This window comes from Numenius arquata, chromosome 3 (genome assembly GCF_964106895.1).
Source record: "Numenius arquata chromosome 3, bNumArq3.hap1.1, whole genome shotgun sequence".
Classification (NCBI taxonomy): Eukaryota; Metazoa; Chordata; class Aves; order Charadriiformes; family Scolopacidae; genus Numenius; species Numenius arquata.
The window spans coordinates 14368818-14386811 of record NC_133578.1 but is presented as its reverse complement, the minus strand read 5'-3'; the positions used below and the strand labels follow the sequence as shown (position 1 = coordinate 14386811).

General features: G+C 45.8%; 1 protein-coding gene across 1 annotated transcript in view; it reads left to right on the top strand.

Moving 5' to 3' along the window:
* EPB41L5 (erythrocyte membrane protein band 4.1 like 5) overlaps nt 1–6501 on the top strand; it is a 54951-nt gene extending 48450 nt beyond the window's left edge. The window contains exons 18-25 of the mRNA XM_074144917.1: nt 878–1006; nt 1587–1648; nt 2309–2419; nt 2985–3078; nt 4279–4356; nt 5034–5075; nt 5479–5615; nt 6444–6501. Coding sequence (XP_074001018.1) covers nt 878–1006; nt 1587–1648; nt 2309–2419; nt 2985–3078; nt 4279–4356; nt 5034–5075; nt 5479–5615; nt 6444–6501 — 711 coding nt within the window. The remainder of the gene's footprint in view (nt 1–877; nt 1007–1586; nt 1649–2308; nt 2420–2984; nt 3079–4278; nt 4357–5033; nt 5076–5478; nt 5616–6443) is intronic.
* Nucleotides 6502–17994: the final 11493 nt, after the last annotated feature.

Sequence of the window (17994 nt, the reverse complement as noted above, 5' to 3'; positions counted from 1 at the left end):
ACAGGTATTCACCTCTTCTTAACTTCTCCCCCTATGATCTCTCTGTGTGCTGGGCTTCATTCCTTCTGGACACGCTGCAGTTCCCGCAGGCAGAAGTGAAGCAGGGTTGGGGATTGTGCCTGCTCCGGGGCTGTTGCAGGAGGAAAGGGCCAGCCTTAGCCAGGGACAGTGGCATATGGCGAGGAAAGCGGGACTCTGTCTCCCCCTGCTGAGTCATACCCCCAGAAGAGAGGTCGCAAGGTTTAGTTTCCACTCAGTTAATTAACTTCTGTCGCTAATCAAATAGCAATTAGTAGATTGAATGCTTAATTAACATTTTATAATTAAGAAATGCAATTCACATAATGAAATATAGTGTAGTGAAAGGTATCTCATTTTTAATTGTCGTCTTATGTAGCTGGCTGCCAGTTTGCTCTGATATAATCAGTGAGGAGAGACATAGCGAATAGCACATTAAACTTTTTCTAATTTATAAGTGAATTTTAAAGTAACAATCTTCCAAACTTTCAAATGAGAGTAAATTATCAACCTCTAGTTAAGCTATACTTGATATGATATAATATGATGGCTGCTATATTGATCTATCAGTAAACTAGGCTGCAAATTTAGGGTCCACATCAGTTCTTGCACGCTGTATTTTTAGCACAGCACTTTGCATCTCCACTTCTAAGCATTGTGCGTTTTTTACATTATGTTTTGCTATGACTTTATAACTGAGTTCCAAAATAAAGGAAAAACATTGATTTTTCATTTCGGTGTAAACCTGCTGACTTTCCTCTCACTCAGAGCCTTGGTGTTATTTAGAGGTGTTAATAAACTTCAGGCCAGACTTTTCCACGTGGGAACTGCTTCTAATAAAGATTTTTTTCATGTCTAGGATGAAGTGGTGAAGTTGACAGATAAATGTCTTAACAATGCAATTGAGAGCCCCATCGCAGCAGCGACGTGGCTTCCAGCAGATATCAAAAGCAATATCCTGAAGGCCCAGGCAGAAGCAGGGCACAAGGTAAATACTCAACCGATCGGAACTGTGATGTTCTCAAACGTTTCATTTCTCTTCAGTTGCCTGGGGTTGGAGAAGGTGCTTTGCAGATACGGGTGCTCCAAGAGCCAAAGTGCAAGGTAGAGAAAGAGCCCTTCAGCCTTCCTTCACAGTAATAGTGGTCCAGTACTGGAACGGCTGCCCAGGGAGGAATCTCCATCCTTGATGCTACTCAATGTGTAACTGGACAAGGCCCTGAACAAGCCCTGGTTTGAGTGGTGGTTGAGCCAGGTAACCTCCAAAGGGTGCCTTCTAACCAAGAAATTATTGTATGATTCTGTGACTCAGACCATGCTTCTAGCATGTTCTAGTAAATTCTGTAGCAAATAATGGTGTTTTATTTGACTACGTTGGTGAATTATTTTTACCTCTGCACTGAAGTTTTTACATAGAATTGATGTTGAATTGAAGTCCCCGAGCAGCAGATGAACAGCACACTTCTGTGCTGGGAGGGTGGCGTTCGGCTCTTCTGTGAATCTCAGAACTGACACAAGATGGAAACAGGTATCAGAAATTTATATCTTTGTTCATGTTTTCCTCTCAGGTGGTCAGAGAAGACAACCTGACAGCTGTCAAGAATTCCAATGTTCAGGATGCTGCTGCCAGGTACTGAACAGATTTGGCAGAAACGCGTGGTTTAGTTACCCGAGTACAGCACTGGGAACCTGCAGTTCCTTCTGGGCTTCCAGTGGCTCGGTGATCATTGCATTTTACCTTGCGTAGTGCAGTTTAGCCTGGTGAGTGTGAAGTGGTCTTAAAATGAGAACCAGCAAGCAATATAGTTGCTAAGTCTTATTATATACAAGGTAATCCAGATGCTCTGTGTTCTCCCATACTTTAATTTGATAAACGTGGTTGAAACAGCAGCTTCGATCACTATCGTTATTTCTCACCTGGGAACAACTTCAGTGTGGGGAGAGGGGATGGGGCTGTTTGCAGGGGCTGTTTGCAGTAGCTGTTTTCTAGTGGAGAAAAAAAATTGTGTACAAAAACCTGATACTTGCGGTTGATTTCCTGAGAATTACTGAATCTCAAATGATTGCTAGTTCCAGCGGGATTTCAGGCATTGAAAGACTTAGAGGGTTACACCATGTAACTTCTTGACCATTTGTGAAGATGAGCCACGTGTCAGGCCTCAGAGAGCACGTGGGAATATTGAATAAAATGGGCATCAGCGATCTCAAAAATAGGCTGTAACAAGTGATCCCTGAAGAGTTGTCGGTGGAAGGCTGTACCTGTTTTTTGTTTTGTTTTGTTTTCTGCTAGGAACATTCTCCCATCGGGCAAAACACGGAGTAGTCCCCCAGCAACCAGTCCGGTATTTCAAGACCCGAGAGAGCTGCTGAAAGCAGCCCCTGCCCCAAACACCTTTGTTCCGTAAGTGATTCTGGAGAAACGTGTTTCTGGGGTAAGGGAACCACCTGGAGATTACCATGAACCGGTCTGAAAAGACGAGGAGCAGTTTCTGAGCATTTAGGCTCAATCTAACTAAGCAGGTTTACCGATGCATCTTTAATTACTGTTGCAACAGTTAAGGAGCATAGGCCAGGCCTCGGGGTGAGCATCCTAGCAAGCAGTAAGCAAATCTCTCTCATCTTCTGAAAGGACTGAAATCTCTGACATCCTGCTGCCCCTGGCTGTAAAGAGGAAGATAAGAGGATGGCAGGGACAGTTTCGGGCGAATTAGAAACAAGGGCTGAAGAAGCTCCTTTGAGGTAGAGGATGTTGATACTGTTGGGTTTATACACAGCTGTAGCTGAAACTGTGAGAGAGAGCAGTAATCTGAGCAGTTGGGAGGCGTTTACTTCAACATACTCACAAACATCAGCCTTTTGTCTGCCTCTCATGGCACTGCTGTTTGTGAGTTGTTGAGCTGTCAGGGGAGCAGCCCTGTTCCGTGCTGTCCCGGCACTGTGCTGATGGGAATGTTTTCTCCTTTCAGTAATGCGTTAAATGAGGACAGTGCTGCCTCTAACCACGAGGACCTGCTGATTCCAGCTAATCTGGCTCCAGCTGAGGAGGCGGCTGTTTCGAAGGTATCACCACCTGCCAGCCTGGAAGGTTTCTGTGTGTCACGTTCTGAGCTACTGATGCCTCCAGGCAAGCAGAGCAGACCTTGCTGCGTGCCTCTCATAGCTCAGTGAATACCAGCCGTTGGGGAATGCCAGAGAGTGCTTTCTGGAGCAGACAGGGACACTGTGCAGATCTCACCAAAGGCCATTTCTGAGTGTCCTTTCGGCTTCTTTGCCTGAGACTTATTTTTCTGGTCGTTTTCCTGACGCTGGTGGGGAGCCCCTTATATCCCAGTGATTTGATGTTCCAGGAAAGAGACTGCAGGGATGAAATTCTGACATAGGCAATTCCTGCCAAAGTAACCACAGAGAGAAGAGTTTAAATTGAAATGTTTAATTGTTGTATTCTGATTACCTTAAGGATAAGGTAATTTTTAACTGGACTCCATGAAATGCAGATAGTAATTCAGGGGTCAACTTTCCTTTGTCTCTTTCCAAAAGAAAAGAGGAGTCCAACATTGGACTCTGCTGTTAGGTCAGCAGGCTGAGGGGTTATTCTGGATCACTAAGGCCCCGTGCCCTCTAGCTGTTCTCCCTCCAAACCAGTATTGTGTAGTTGACCCCACTGTGTGATTATCAGTCTCATACTTCTGAGTTCAAATACTCAGCTCGCAGACCTCGCTGACCTTGTCGGGTGGCACGGTACCCCATCTTCAGGTCGAAGAATGGGACAGTTTCACAGCTTATGCAGCAGTGACTGTTTCCAGTACATTGATGAGAATAAGTGAAATGAAAAGGCTATTAAAAAAGACCTTATGGAAAGATTTGAGAAAACAGACCTGATAAACAGCGGTGTTCATTAAGGGCAAGAGGAAATGGGCACAAGCTTGAACATAAGAAGTTCCATCTAAACATGAGGAGGAACTCCTTTACTTTGAGGGTGGCAGAGCCCTGGAACAGGCTGCCCAGAGAGGTGGTGGAGTCTCCATCTCTGGAGACATTCCAAACCTGCCTGGACACGTTCCTGTGCAACCTGCTCTAGGTGAACCTGCTTTGGCAGGGGGGTTGGACTGGATGATCTCCAGAGGTCCCTTCCAACCCCGTATCATTCTGCGATTCTATGATTCTGTGACACTGGTCTATAACTTGGGAAGCCACTAGAGTATTCATCAGACCTATCTGGTTACTACTGGGAATTCAATTCAAAACTGATTTATTCCATAGAGCACTCCAGATGACCAGGACGTTTCCTTAACATCATTGAAAGAGAATCTAATTGACTTTACAGAAGCCACACCTCGGGTAAATGTATTTCAAAACCGAACTTCTTCCTTCACACATACAGTGGTTTTCACTCAGAAACTCTCCTCTGGCTTTAGTACCTGCTCACGGGGCTGGATCTGCTGCAGCAGAATGAAGCGGTGATTGACCTGGAGCGCTGTGTGTGTGTCCCCAGCTTCAGGGGACTGGCTGAGGGGTGACACCTACAGCTTTGTTACAGAAGTGGAGGAACCTGAAGATTAACTTGTATCTCTGCCCCAAGAGCCTGTAGCCTTATTTTAGTGCGCCTGCAAGGGCCAGCCTGCTTCTCGGGCTTTTGGGAATATGTAAATAATACTTCAGAAATTATATGTAAATGTATATATATACACACAGACATATATATGTGTGTGTATACATATATAAATACTTGAAAAATAAACTTTCAGTTGCCTTTTGGAAGGGAGCGCTGTGCTGGAACTGCTGTGAGGTTCTGTGGGTGAGCGGGCGTTAGCTGTAGGCTGCGTGGGTGCCGCTTACCTCTCGGTATGAAGTCACACCATCTGCAGCCCATCGCTAACACGGTTCAAAGACGGGCGATGGACAAACACCCGAGGTGGTTTGGGGAGGCAGTACTGGTTTGGGAGGAGATATTGTTTTGAGAATGTTCTCGGCTACTTCCAACCTTTTTCTAATGAGCGTTTGTTTGCTTTTTGTAGGTGTCTTCCCAGCCCACAATAATGCCGAGGTGGATAGTGCCAGTGAGTTACTTGACTATTCCTTAACAACAAAAAAGAAAAAAGAAAAAAAAGAAAAAAGAAAGCTTTTGTCATGATTAAGAAACAGAAGCTCAAGTAAAATAGTAAAATACAATAATTTTTAATAATTTGTAAGCCCATACCAGACCGAAACTAAAGCAAAGTAATTCAGCTGGAGTAAATCAAACAACATGCATATCCTGTTAATATTTAAACTTCATTTTTGCTGTGTTACATTCGGGTAAATGCTATAAAATTTCTTTTAAGAACTTGCATTTATTGCAGCCCACCCTGGAACTCGATGAATCTCAGTTTTTACTGTTATAAATAAACCATATTGAAAAATGAGCTTGTCTTGTCCTGGCAGGTTTTAGTTCAGTTTCCCGTTTCATTCTCCCCAATTCAGACGGGACTGATTCCCAATGGGCCTTTGGGAAGTGACGTTGCCTTAGCTATGAAGGCAGTGAAAGGCAGCGGGGAGACCCTGTTGTTGTCGTCGGCTGGATTGCCACCGTCCCAGCAGACACCCGACGTCCTTCCGAGGTAAGGTCTCCTCAGCTCCCACTTCAGAAGTGTGTGTAGGGTGGAAAAGGAAGTACGTGCTCTGACTACTGCCACTGAAATGGTTACAGCGGTCATTTAGACACAGTGCCTTGTTTTGCTGTGCTTATAAACTATAGTTTGTCTCGCAGCGTTTGCAATCTTACAAATAAATAGAGCAGCTCACGTGTGTATATTTTTATGTCACATTGTTTGAAGGGTAAGAAAACATCTTTTTTAATTCAAGTAAATAAAGGAACCAAGCATACACATTTAGCTGGAGTTGGAGGTAAACCTGTTGTCATAAGTGCTATAAAATCGATTAATTCTTTTTAATTATCATTTCACTTCAGTTTCTTTCCTTACCTGCTAACACCTCTTCGTTCTGGACTAAAATTACGGTACAGATTAATTTTCTGAGAAATCGCTTTACAGTGTTTTAACATCTGCCAGAGGACTGGGAGGGGGGGAAATGTCCCCCAGGTATTTCCAAGCTGTAAGGAAGTCTGAGAAGAGAATCTGTAGAAACTTTTCCCCTTCCTATTCCGTTCTGCCGCGCTGGCGAGGCAGAGTGATGGCAGCGATGATCAGGTCTTTCAGTGAACCTCTTACGGTGCGGATGGCAATGACGCTACTGCTGCACTCTGTGAAGCTGATTCAGTTTGCTCTTCTGCGGGTTGTCCATTGGTCTCATTAAATTACGAGGGGAACAGCTGTTAACATTCTTTGGAATAATACTCGCCTTTTCCGTTTTACTCCATCATGGCAGATTTTTTTGGAGGAGTGTATTTACAGGACCTCTTTTTTTTTTTTTCTTTTTTTTCCTTTTAGCCCAGTCACTGAAGATGCTACAATAAGAACGAAATGTTTACTCACCACTGAACTCTAGAAGAAGGAGTTTCTGCACTTCCCACCTTGTAAAAACTCTAATCTTCTAACACATCCCTAAGGCACCCTTCTGAGAGACTTCCTTGGGACCAAACTCTTGCTGAACAGGAGTCAGACAGCCAGCTGGTTTGCTAGGATCCAGGAAGAGACTTCTACATTTATTGCAATCTAACTGGAATTACAGTCAAAACCGGGATATAAAACCACATGCACGTTTGATCTTCTGCCTCAGGAGAGGTGAAGTACCACACTGGAGCTAATTCTGACCGTGAGGAACAGAATCTGGTTGTGTTCTGCTCACACTAGGTTTAGTCTGTCGTACCCTGTGCTGCCTCGCAAGCGTCACTGGAAAGCGTTCACTGTGATGTGGGTGTGTAGCGTGCGAGCACGGCGTCCCTCAGCTCTTAGTCATACTGGAAGGATTAGGAGAACTTGTGGGGCCACCTTGTGGTCATTCCGTGCACGGTGGCTCACAGTAGCAATGACTCATGCCAAGGACACTTTCTTCTGTGTGATTACTCCCTCTCCTTCCTTTGTTTTCCAAACACATACTCTCCTTTTTGGCCTTAAACCCCTTAATGTTCCTTGCACCTCTTGTTAAAGTACCTGGGAAGAATGAAAATCTAGTCCGTCGGTCACCAACTACGTTGACTGGATTTGAGCTGCTCGTTGCAACCAGGGAAAGGAAAATTAACCTGCCAAACAGCTTATATCATTAGCAGACCACAGCGGAGCTCCCACATTTTGACACTGATTGTTTCATTTCCTGTACGACTCAAATACACGCATTTTAGGCTGGAGATAGGTGTGTTTTCAATGCTGAAGGTAGTGAAGGTATGAGTACAGCTTGCTGCCGGAGCTGCGTGTTGGTTAGTTTTGTTGTCATACAGGGCTAAGAAGAAAAACTATTTTCTTGTTTCTATTCCTACTGTTTCTGGGTGTTGTTTCCAGAGGCTGTGCTTTGGGAATACTTACCAGGTAGATTAGCGGCACGAGGGCACAACTAGATCAGTTCTTAACACCACCTCAGATCCTGTTCCAAGTGTCATCTAATAGTTGTATGGGGAACAAAGAATAGAAAGAATAAGGGGAAAACAGGAAAAAAAGATGAAATGTTATTGTAAGCAGCTCAGTTCTTTGTGGAAGGAAGGTAGGAGCGCTTGCAAGAGCACACTCCACAGAGCTGGTGAAGGCCTTTAGGTGCTCAGGTGAAGTTCAGGATATGCCAGAGATCATTTGAGTCCCGGGCAGCAGGATCCTCAGGTGGCCATGCAGAGGTGAGGACGTGGACCCCGGGGATACAGCCTGCAAAAAAGGTCAGTGTGCAGTCAGAGGGAGGAGAAATACAGAAGCTGATGATGAATTCCACATCTCCTAGCGGGGAAGCACAGATGAAACAGCTGGGATCATTCTTTCTTAGGGAGAGGTTTGTCCATACGACTGGGGTTGGAGGATGCTTTCTGTATGGTGCTGCTGTTTATAAATATTTATGTACGTGTGGTTCCTAGAAACGATTTTAAATGTGAAAGTTGGTTCTGAAACCTGTATGCACAACTCCGTGTCTGCCCACCGGCTGCCTGCACGTCCCTCAGTGTAGACAAAGGTTTGGACCAAGGCGCTGTGGGTCGTGCAGGGGAGCTGGTGCCCAGCTGGGCGGCTTCTGTCGGACTTGGGCGTTCTTACTGCTGCTCTGGTGCTCCTGCTCGCAAGATGCTGAACGAGAGTGTCCAGGAAGAAGCCACATGGCATTTACGTGGCCCAGTGCCACCCCCCAAAACCCCTGAGGCCTTAATAGAGAAACACAGGAACCGTGGGGAGCTCTTAGGATGCGGGTACCACAGCGACTCTCTGCAGACGATGACGTGCAGCCATTGCCTCCAGAACCAGGAGTCAAAACTGGTGGCAGGCGCTTCAGGTGCCCCCTCCAGCCAGTGCTGACAGGGTCCCCCGCCTCGCTCTGTCCCCTGCAGGGGACCTGCTGCTCTGGACCAGCTCTCTCGTCGTTACTTCCAGTTACGTATTGGCTTTTTTTTTTTTTATATATACTTTTAGGTCTGAGCCTTATTGCGTATTAAAATGTAGAAGGTTCCCCATTCAACTATTGAATGTCTTAGCCTGGGTCAGTAATGCAGTTGCCAGCAAAGTTCCTGCAGGAAGAGGGGAGCCGGGGCTGCAGCAGTCTGCTTCCTGCACGGAGCCAGGGCCGGGAGGGAAACCTGGCACTCGCTGTGGATGTGTTTGCTCAGCAGCTGAGCGGGCGCTCGCCAGCTGCACGTGCCGGGATTGTGAACAGACGGAACACAGCGGCGGCGGCTTCTCTGAGGCGTGTTTGAGATGTGACTCTTCCCATTGGGCTCGGGAGCTCTGTGAACCCTCAGCTTGAATCTCTCCCAAAAACAGAGTAACAGGAGTTGACATTTTTACGGCATTGCGTGCTGGACACCATCCGTAGATTCCTCCCGAGCGATCACGTAATGCGAACAACAAGTAAATAACACGTGTGGTGAGCGCGTCCCCCCCCAAATCTAAATGGTTCCAAGTAGCCAAGGGTTATTTCAGCGCGGTCGGGATAGGGGTGATCGGAGGGGAACGTTGTATTTACACACGTGCACACACAAAAATTTCAGAGGGGCAAGGTTTTCCTCAACCTTCCTCAACCTACTCCTTTTCAGAGGACCAATACTTGAAGATTTCTCTAAAATTTCAAAGTTTTCAACTGTTACGTTGGGGACTTGCAATTTCCAGTCGATTTGGGGCTGCAAACCCAACCCTTGCCCGTGACATTTAATTCTTGGAGCAAATACTCACTCCGTTCAACTCAAGGTAGCTTATTTAGCTAATCCAAGTAATTGCTCATCCAGGGAGCCTGGCGAGACTGCGGCGCCGGAGTTACGTGCTCTGAACAGACACACGGGCGGGTGTCTGAGCATCCTGTAGTTTGGCATCACTGTTTTGCTTTAAAACTACAGGTATCGTGTCATATCGTGACTGGCAAACAGCGGAGCGTTACTCGTCACCTGCGTTTTATCAAACACAAGTAGGTTTAATAGTTCCTACAGTTAGGTGTTATAAAGTATTAATTAATGCCTGTGTGACACGGAGAAAAAGGGATTTTCTTACCGTTGCTGTGCTAGTGATTGATTGGCTACACCGTCCAATCATCCCCTAAAAGGGTTTTTTTATATTTATTTAAAAAGATTTATAAATAAAACTTCTGTATGAATCTGGCGTTGGGGTGTTGGCTGCTCTGCCAGCCACCCGAGAGCTTTAAGAGGTGACAGGGATGAGTAAGTGCATCTTCTGTTGCAGTGGTTTGGAAAAAGCCAACTCCCTGGTCTAAACCAACCAAACAAGTAAGTCTTTTTTTTTTTTCCCCCCAACAAAGCTATCCCCTATTGATTTACCAATGCCTGTCCCAGCCTGTTCTCATTAACTGGCCTTGGACCTTTTTGCTGTGTGCGCAGGTAGTGCTGATCAGAGATGGATACTTTTTTTTAACTCTATAATTAATAGCTTAAACTAAAAACATAACTGATTTGATCTAAAAGTGATTTTATTCCAGTCACGCTCCGTAAGTGGAGTAAAAGATTTTATAGAAATCTTAACGTTTATAATAACGGGAAAAATCAAACCCGTATCTCCAAGTGATTGATTTTAGGGAGATGCTGGATCTCAGAACTGGGTTTCGGTCTCGCCCGTGGAGTCCAACAGGAAGAGCCCGGAGGCTGCGCGTGCCGAGTGCCGGTAGAAGGATTTAGGAGGTTTTGAACAGGCTTTAAAATGTGGGAGTTCGGGCTCTCTTGCGCTTGAATTGAGGGAATCTCTTCTGTAGGTCAGTGGCAATGGTGTTTAGTGTTAGGCAAGTCATATGACATAAAAAGACCGCTTACCTGGTGATCAGTCCCGGTTAATGAATTAGCTTGAATGTATTCAATTTCAAACTTATCCCACCTATGCTTTGGGAAGGCCAGACAGCGTAAAAGCTGGACACAACTTTGGCAAGAAAACTTGCAGCACCAGAAGAGGAGCTCGGGTGAACAGTCCGGTTGCGTTTGGGTCTCTCCCCACACACTGTTTCAGCCGTCGCCTGTTACCCCCCGTGTCCGCACCTCGCTCCTTCTCATTTCCTGAAGCAAAGGTGCGCTGCTGAGATCCGCGTCTCCTTCACAGACAGCACTGGGTGTATTTTTCACATTGTTATTCTGGTACAACCCAGATCTCCTACAGGTTACGTGTCAGCAGCTCTATTTCCCGGCCAGCCAGCATTTAAAGCTCTCTCTGGGCACGCAGAGTGTTTGTCAGTCTAGAAAGTTGTAGTCTAGAAAATTATGTAGCTGTTGGACACGGTAACGTCACAGCTTTCAGATGCAGCTGGACAATCATAACTTTTTATACCAAAAAATGAAAATAATCCATGCTAACGGCCTTTCAGTGCCGCGGGTGTAATCCCTGTGTGTTTGCTCCGAGTGTTGGCGCTGTAGACGTTAGTAGAGAGCCCTCCTCTCCCCGACGCGCGAGCGGAGGTGGGGCTGGTGTCACCCCGTGAAGTGCTGCGCCGTCGTGCGCCCGCTGGAAACGGGGGGTGGGTGCTCCCCCCGCGGCGAGGTGGGACCCTGCCCAGCAGGAGCTGCAGGGTGTTCTCCTACAAAATTCACCTCCTTTGTAGTGTTCGGCTCGAGCACTCTGCTTCCTGAACACACACGCCCCACACACACCTATAACTGGACAAATGTATTTTTAAAAGTATGTAAGAATATTTTTTTAGCTAGAATTTTTTTTTTTTTGTTAAAGCCACACTAACTACTGTATTTTTACCTTTTATATGTAAAGCTTGGCAGTAGCTCTCAATGTATAATTTATTTGTTGGGTTTTTTTATAAAACGAAAGCGTCACCCTCTTGCTTCTGTTTCACAACAGCAGTGATGTATGAACTGTTGCAGGCACCGCACCGCGATCTGTATCGAAACTGTCTGTGGGAATGAGAAGCTGTGATTTGTAGTCCACTCCACGCGTTCTTGAAATGTTTATACTGTAGTTTTGTCTCGAATATACCACCTCAGTGCTAAAGTCTCCCAGAGTCGTCTTTAAGCGGGTCTGCGTTACGCTGGTGCGGCAGTAAAAGGCGGGTGGGTCGGTTGGGACGTGGGGCTCCGTGCGGTCGAAATCGAAGCCAGAGGTGCGCGGCAGAGGCCGGCTTTGCCGCTGGGCGCTCGCCGTCCTCAGCTGGGGGGGGGGCTGTCTCTGGGGCTGCACATTCGCCCTCCGCGGGACCGTATTTCTGTCTCTGTGCTAAGGTCGCTTGGCAGCTTCCAACGTCAGAGAAGGGTACCTGGGCTGGAGAGAGAGTCGCAAACTTATTGGGATGTCAGAACTGCAGGCCGTGGCGTTAACTTTATTTGTTGGCAATTAAAGCACAACTGAAGATGGCATCTACGCGTGGGGATAGATGCTAAAGAATTAAATGCCTTCTTTCCAGAAGAGCTGAGATTGTCCAGGAGGAGGACTGTCAAGCGCTCAGTGGTTTTGAAAATCACAGTACTGAGGAGTGTGCTCAGAAAGGAACCTTGAACTTCAAGTGTTGTTTCACAACGTGCAGAGAAAAGCGCGTGCAGGTGAGCAGAGCGATCTTCCTGCTGTTTCCAGTAAGGGGCTGGTTTCTGAAGTACAGGGGTGCTAATGGTTGTTAATGGAAACTGTTAATTTCCAAACCCTGACCGGTGAAATGCTTAAAGCGGCAGCAAAGGGCAAACAAACCATTTGGATCGTCTTCATTTCTCAAAAATTAATAAACTCGGGAAAGTATAAAAAGGGAGTGAAATAATTCCATCCTAATGAGTAAGCTCGTAGAAAGTAATTTCACTTGTGGCATAATTTGTTGTGTAGGTCAAACTATGATCCCACTGATAAGTCACTGAATTATTCTTCAAATCCATTTATAACTCAAAACAATGAAAGACGTTTGGTTTAGATTTTTTTATTATTATTAAAAAAACAACTCTTTAAATGTCTACATTTTAAAAGAAAATCCCGCTGCTATTCATGCATTTCAATGTTCAGAAACCGAGCGGCAATTATAGACAGTTTAGGCAGAGAGAGGCTGATTGATTTGCTCTCGTTTATATATGATTTATGATGCAACTGTGCATCTCCTGTTTCAGATGAGATTACAAAAGGTTGTGTCCTTTTGCTTTTATTCTATGGACTGCACTAGACTGGGGGCACATCAAATACAGCACAAGCTTCCTTTTTGTTCAGAGGCATTTTAAACCAGGTAGCGGCAGCCCTTCAAGTCCGTGCCCAGCCAAAAATGATGTCTTTTGTTTTGTTTCTAAATAGTTGTCGTTAGCTGGAGTAATTCCATTCATTATTTCATGCAGGCCACCACAGAGCTTTCAGATGGCGGCAGCTTTTAGTCACTCACTTGGGCCCGGGATGAATTCTCATTACCTGCTACAGTTATGGAGAAATATTACCATCTCCACAAAGGCTCTTCTCTTCTTCTGGGAAAAGGTGACTGCGTTGGACAAAAATGTACCAGGAAAATGGGAGTGAAACCACTTGAGGTGCTCCGAGAACCCCGTTAAGTGTAGTTGATAGCACTGGTTGAGTTTTGGAAGGGAAGACGTCCCAGGAAATGTGATATGGTGGAAGGAACAAGGATTGTGTGCCTTGGTCTTGGGTACCTGAAATGGGCTCGTACGTGCCCAGAAGGGACCGGGGTGCCAGGCTGCAGTGGCTTTACATCTCAGACCCGTCCCTTCCAGCTGGAGCTCGCCCTTGTTTTCTAAAGACCTGGTAATGGGCCACCAAGGGGAGAAACAGCCCCAATGGCATCAGTGAGTCTGCTGCAGCTGACAGTCCCACTTCCAGGATTGGAGCTCCCTTCCCTTCCATAGTATTATCGGGGCTCAGCTGCTGCTCAGCCTCCCCAAGAGAGCCCTGAGCCCACCTCTGCAGCCGCAGCCCTTCCCGAGCTCCCGGGCACCTCATGTCCTGTACAGGGCTGGGGACAGCCGGGCCCCTGCGCCGTCGGGCTGGTTTGAGAGGCTTAGGATGTCTCAGGTGAAGAAGCTGAAGTTGTGCTGGAGGCGCTGGTGCAGGCACCTGACTTGGCACGCTGGCCCAGGCCAGGGGAGGAACCGGGGGAGATGGGCACCTTCTGCAAGCTGCTTTTTCCTCCCCGTGCCAAGCCATCGCCTTTGGGCTGGCTCGTGTCCTGCCTGTGTTGGCTCCAAGTAAATGTTAAACCCTTCGTGGGGCTGCCAAAGGGAAGAGAGTTTGGGGAGGAGGAAGAAAGGAACGGGGGAGGCTGGATGGCATTTTGCTGGGGCTCTTGCGCATCCCCAGGATACCTGTCCCTGCCAGGAGGCCTTCGCGTGACTTGGAAAATCACTGGTCTATTGTTGCCCTTTCCAGTTAAATTTCCTTCCCTCATCAAGCCTAGATACAAGGCTGTATGTTACAGCAGCTCTCGCTGGCTAGTGCCAGAACAGACATGTCAGCCAGCAAAAGAAAAATCTGCTGCTGATTTAAGATCACAATGCTCCGTACAAACCCAGCACGAAGTCCTTTCCGAACACACTCCTCTAAGTGGGCGATTTCCCCGTTCCTGGAAGAGAAGTTCAAAGCCTGGGCAGCCCTCGAGGCTGGCTGAAGTGCCAGGAGATGACTGGGGCCTGCGGGAGTGCGTTCCTTGTTCAGAAAGGTGAGTTCTTTTGTTCATTTTGGAAATGTAAATACGTGTTTTAAATTCGTGAAAGCTCAGAAAACGAGCACGCGCTGATAAGAACCGCAGCAGGCTTTATTCATGTGGCACCAGCACAGACAGTCCTCTCTGGTTGCAAACGAAGGTCACAGAAGGGCCAAATAACCCTGTAAGTAGCTTTTTGCAAATTCTTCTGTAATTTTCTTATTGAATTCATGTGACAGCTACTTGTGAAGAGATGATGAAGGTATCCGTAAATACTTTCACTTAAAATTAATTATTCCTATGAAACTTTTGAAAAGTTTCAGAACTTTCAAATATTCAGAAGTATTAAATCACACTTTCCGCTGATTTCAGACATCAGCATCTCTATAGAAGGCTGAAGTTCAGTCAGAAGGGCAGTATCTTCTAACTCATATGGAAATAAATGCTTGAAGCACTGGACAATATTATCTTTCAAAAAAAAAAAAAAAAAGGACTTTTTCTTTTCAACAAAGAAAAACAATACTCAGGAAACCCAGGATTAACTAGTATAGAGGGGAGATGTGTAACAAATACTACGTGTGTTGACAAACCAGAAAGAAATGGAGTTGGAAAAGCAGAAATCCCTTTGTGACTATAATGTGAGTTACCAGTCAGAACAGCCTGTTTCGTGCTGCTCCTGTCAAGGCTTCCCCTTTGTTTTTCCAATAGAAAGTCAAACCCTTTGGATCCTGTGCTCAGTGGTCACACCTACCTTTCACCGGGCAACTGTTCTGTTCTCCCAGGTGTCATGTGCTTCCTCTGATCTAACGCTGCACGTGACTTTCAGGAGGGACTCGTGATTTCACTTCCTCGGGGTTTGATGCAATCACAGAATATCTTCTAGATTTCACTTGCTAATTAGTCTGTTGGGTTTTTTCATTGTTATAGGCCATGTCACGTTGCAAGTATCTCGTGCAAAGAACACTCTCTGAAGAAAACAAAATCTTAAACATCTTAGAAAATGTTGCCATTAAGGTTCATCGAATCCCTCAAATGTGACCATAACATGTACAAACTTGATTTAAATGCAGTTTTATGGGTGCGTATTTATTTCTTATGCCAGTGCAAAATGAGCAAGCTTTGCACCTGACAGGGCTGTTATGGAGCCAGGAGGGGTTGCCTGTAGTTCTGATTTTCAAGGCAGCATCAGCCACTGCAATTTGAAACGCTATTAACTGACCAGAAGAAAAAAGTAACAAAAAGAGCAGCATTTCGAGAAGCTCCTCTCAGAAATTGCAACTTACATGCAAGTTGTGACTTAAATATATGTCAGGTTTTGTTCATGTTGTAAAAAAATCTGTTCACAGCAAGTGTGAGAAGGTTTAAAATTGGTTTGTGCTGATAGGAAACTGACGCCAGTCGCAAGCAGTTGGTTTACCACCTACTGGCACGTTGGTGGGAATTTCTGCTTTCGCTTTGCAGTCAAAGCGATCCCAAGCTCTCGAACTCCATTTGCCAGAACGAGATCTCAGAGAAGCTGGACAAAGGTTTACCCCCGATGAGCAGCAGCACGTTGGCATCGCTGCTACCTTCATCCACCGCCATCGCGTGCCGACAGCCGGTTCCCTCCTCGTCTCCCACAGTCTGAGCAGCAGCAAAAGTCTCTCTTTCCGAAGAGACAAACAGACGGCGGGGCTTCTCCTCTGACAAAAGGCCTGTTGCTCTCTTTGGGTCTAGTTCTGCCTCTGAAGTGGTCTGAAAGGCACAAAAGGCCCCTGGCTCCAGAGGCAAGCTAAAGGTTTTCATTTCAATTGCGTTGCTCTCCTCGTTGCTGAAGGCTCGGTACGCAGGCTGCTGACGGAAGTAGCTGCAAAAGCGAGTGTGCTTCGGGATGGTCACCAGCTGGTGATGGTGCTTCTGCCTACTCTTCCAATGGCTGGGGAACATACGAGTGAAATCTGAGGTAGGTTGGAAATCAACACCAATTCCTAAGATGCAGTGATACATTTTAGGAGAAAAGTTTGCCTTTGTAGAACTACTTAGCTTCTTCCATGTCTGCGTATGGAAATGATACTTCCAGAGGTCATCATTAGGATGGGAATTTGAAATCCCTCCACCAAAAACCAGCATAGAGTCTTTGAAGACAATTGAAGCATGACCTACCACTGGAGCAGGTCCTTGGCTAAAGGTAAGAGAAACCAGCAGTTAAGGGGAGACCAACAAGAAACTAACACTGATTTCAGCCTCTATTTTTCTTTTCTTGACTCAAGAGAATGACTGCTGAAGAGCTGCACGGGGACCTCAAAATGACACTGCTGACAGCTGCATCACCGCGTCGCCAACAGCTCTTCCAAGCAAAGCCAACTGGAGCCCCAGGGATGGAGCAGTGCTATGGCTTGATCTGAACAGTTCCTACAATCGCCAGAAGGGCAACAACTCCCTCTCTGCCTGCACGCAGCATCAAATGGTAAGACCAATTCTCTCTTTCCGTGTTAATTTAGTGGAACTAATAGTACAGTTTACCTTGTTCTGATGTTGGACCAGCTGCTGCTTACGAAGTCCCACTTCCATAAGTCCTTCTGCTCACTCAGCCCCATCAGTCCTCCGAAGAGATACATGCCCGTATGATAAACCACTGCCGAGTGGCCGTGCCGAGGTCCTGGGCCGGTGTTGTGAGATGGGGTGGAAACACACAACCATTTTCTGGTATCTGGAAGCAAAATATTAACTTACAGATGTACCAAATTTACCCTAGCATTTGAGAAGGGATTTATTTTAAGAACAGAGTAACTATTCTGTGGGAGAATAAGGGTTTCTGCTCCAAGCTGACAATAATATAAGTTAATAGCTTAAATTCTGGCACTGAAAAAGTGCATTTAAAAAATCAGTTTTGAAATAAACTTTTAATGAAAATGTCAGATGCTGTATGACAGATGCCATGGAAATTTTATTTACAGAGCAGTTTTTCCTACGGCTTTGTTAATTCATTAACTCTGACACAGAAAGATAATTTCCTGGCTGTAAGAGGGAAAATCAGTCAACAAAAACATTCCTTCATTAATGTCTGTGCTTATTCTCCCTGTGAGGGAATGAAGGATGAGATAAACCCATCATTCATTTCAAAACAGCGACTGAATGGCCACCAGATAACAAAAGCTATCCATTTAGGAAGTCTCTGGGAATCATCTGGTTTGCAACCACCGGATTAGTGATGAATATGCTAATGAAACCATCTCCTGTCAGGTTTGGCTCCCCATGGTCGGTTCTAGATTTGAGATTCAAAAGATGGCATTAATAGGCTGAGGTCAGGGTCTCTGCCGCATCTGAAAGGTTTTGGTATTCCTTGAAGAACTCGGTGAACAAAACATTCTCCCCAATTCTCAGCTCTAAAACTGGCAAATACTGCAAAACTTCTTCCAGTATAATACAGTCTAATTCATTTCAGCTGGGTGTTAATTTAGTTGACAGAATTCATAATTAACTGCTGCCAAACATAAGCCAAAACTAACTTACAACATTTCTACTGATAAAAATTTTCTTAACAGAGCGAGCCATGCTGTCCTGCAGCAGTCACCATTTTACACTGGATCAAAACCTTACCGTGCTTTTTAGCTTACCAAAATGGAAAGTCCAGAACTCCTGTGAAATGCCTCTGATGCCAAAGTATCCCCCGTAGATGCACATGCTGGAAAGGTAGACTACTGCACTGTGACCTCTTCTGTTAGTTGGTGCTGGGCTCTGAAACAGTTTAAGAAGACAAAAAACCGTTAACAAATCAAGGCATATCAGTAGCGATGTCTATCTTGGGAATATTCCCAAGTAATG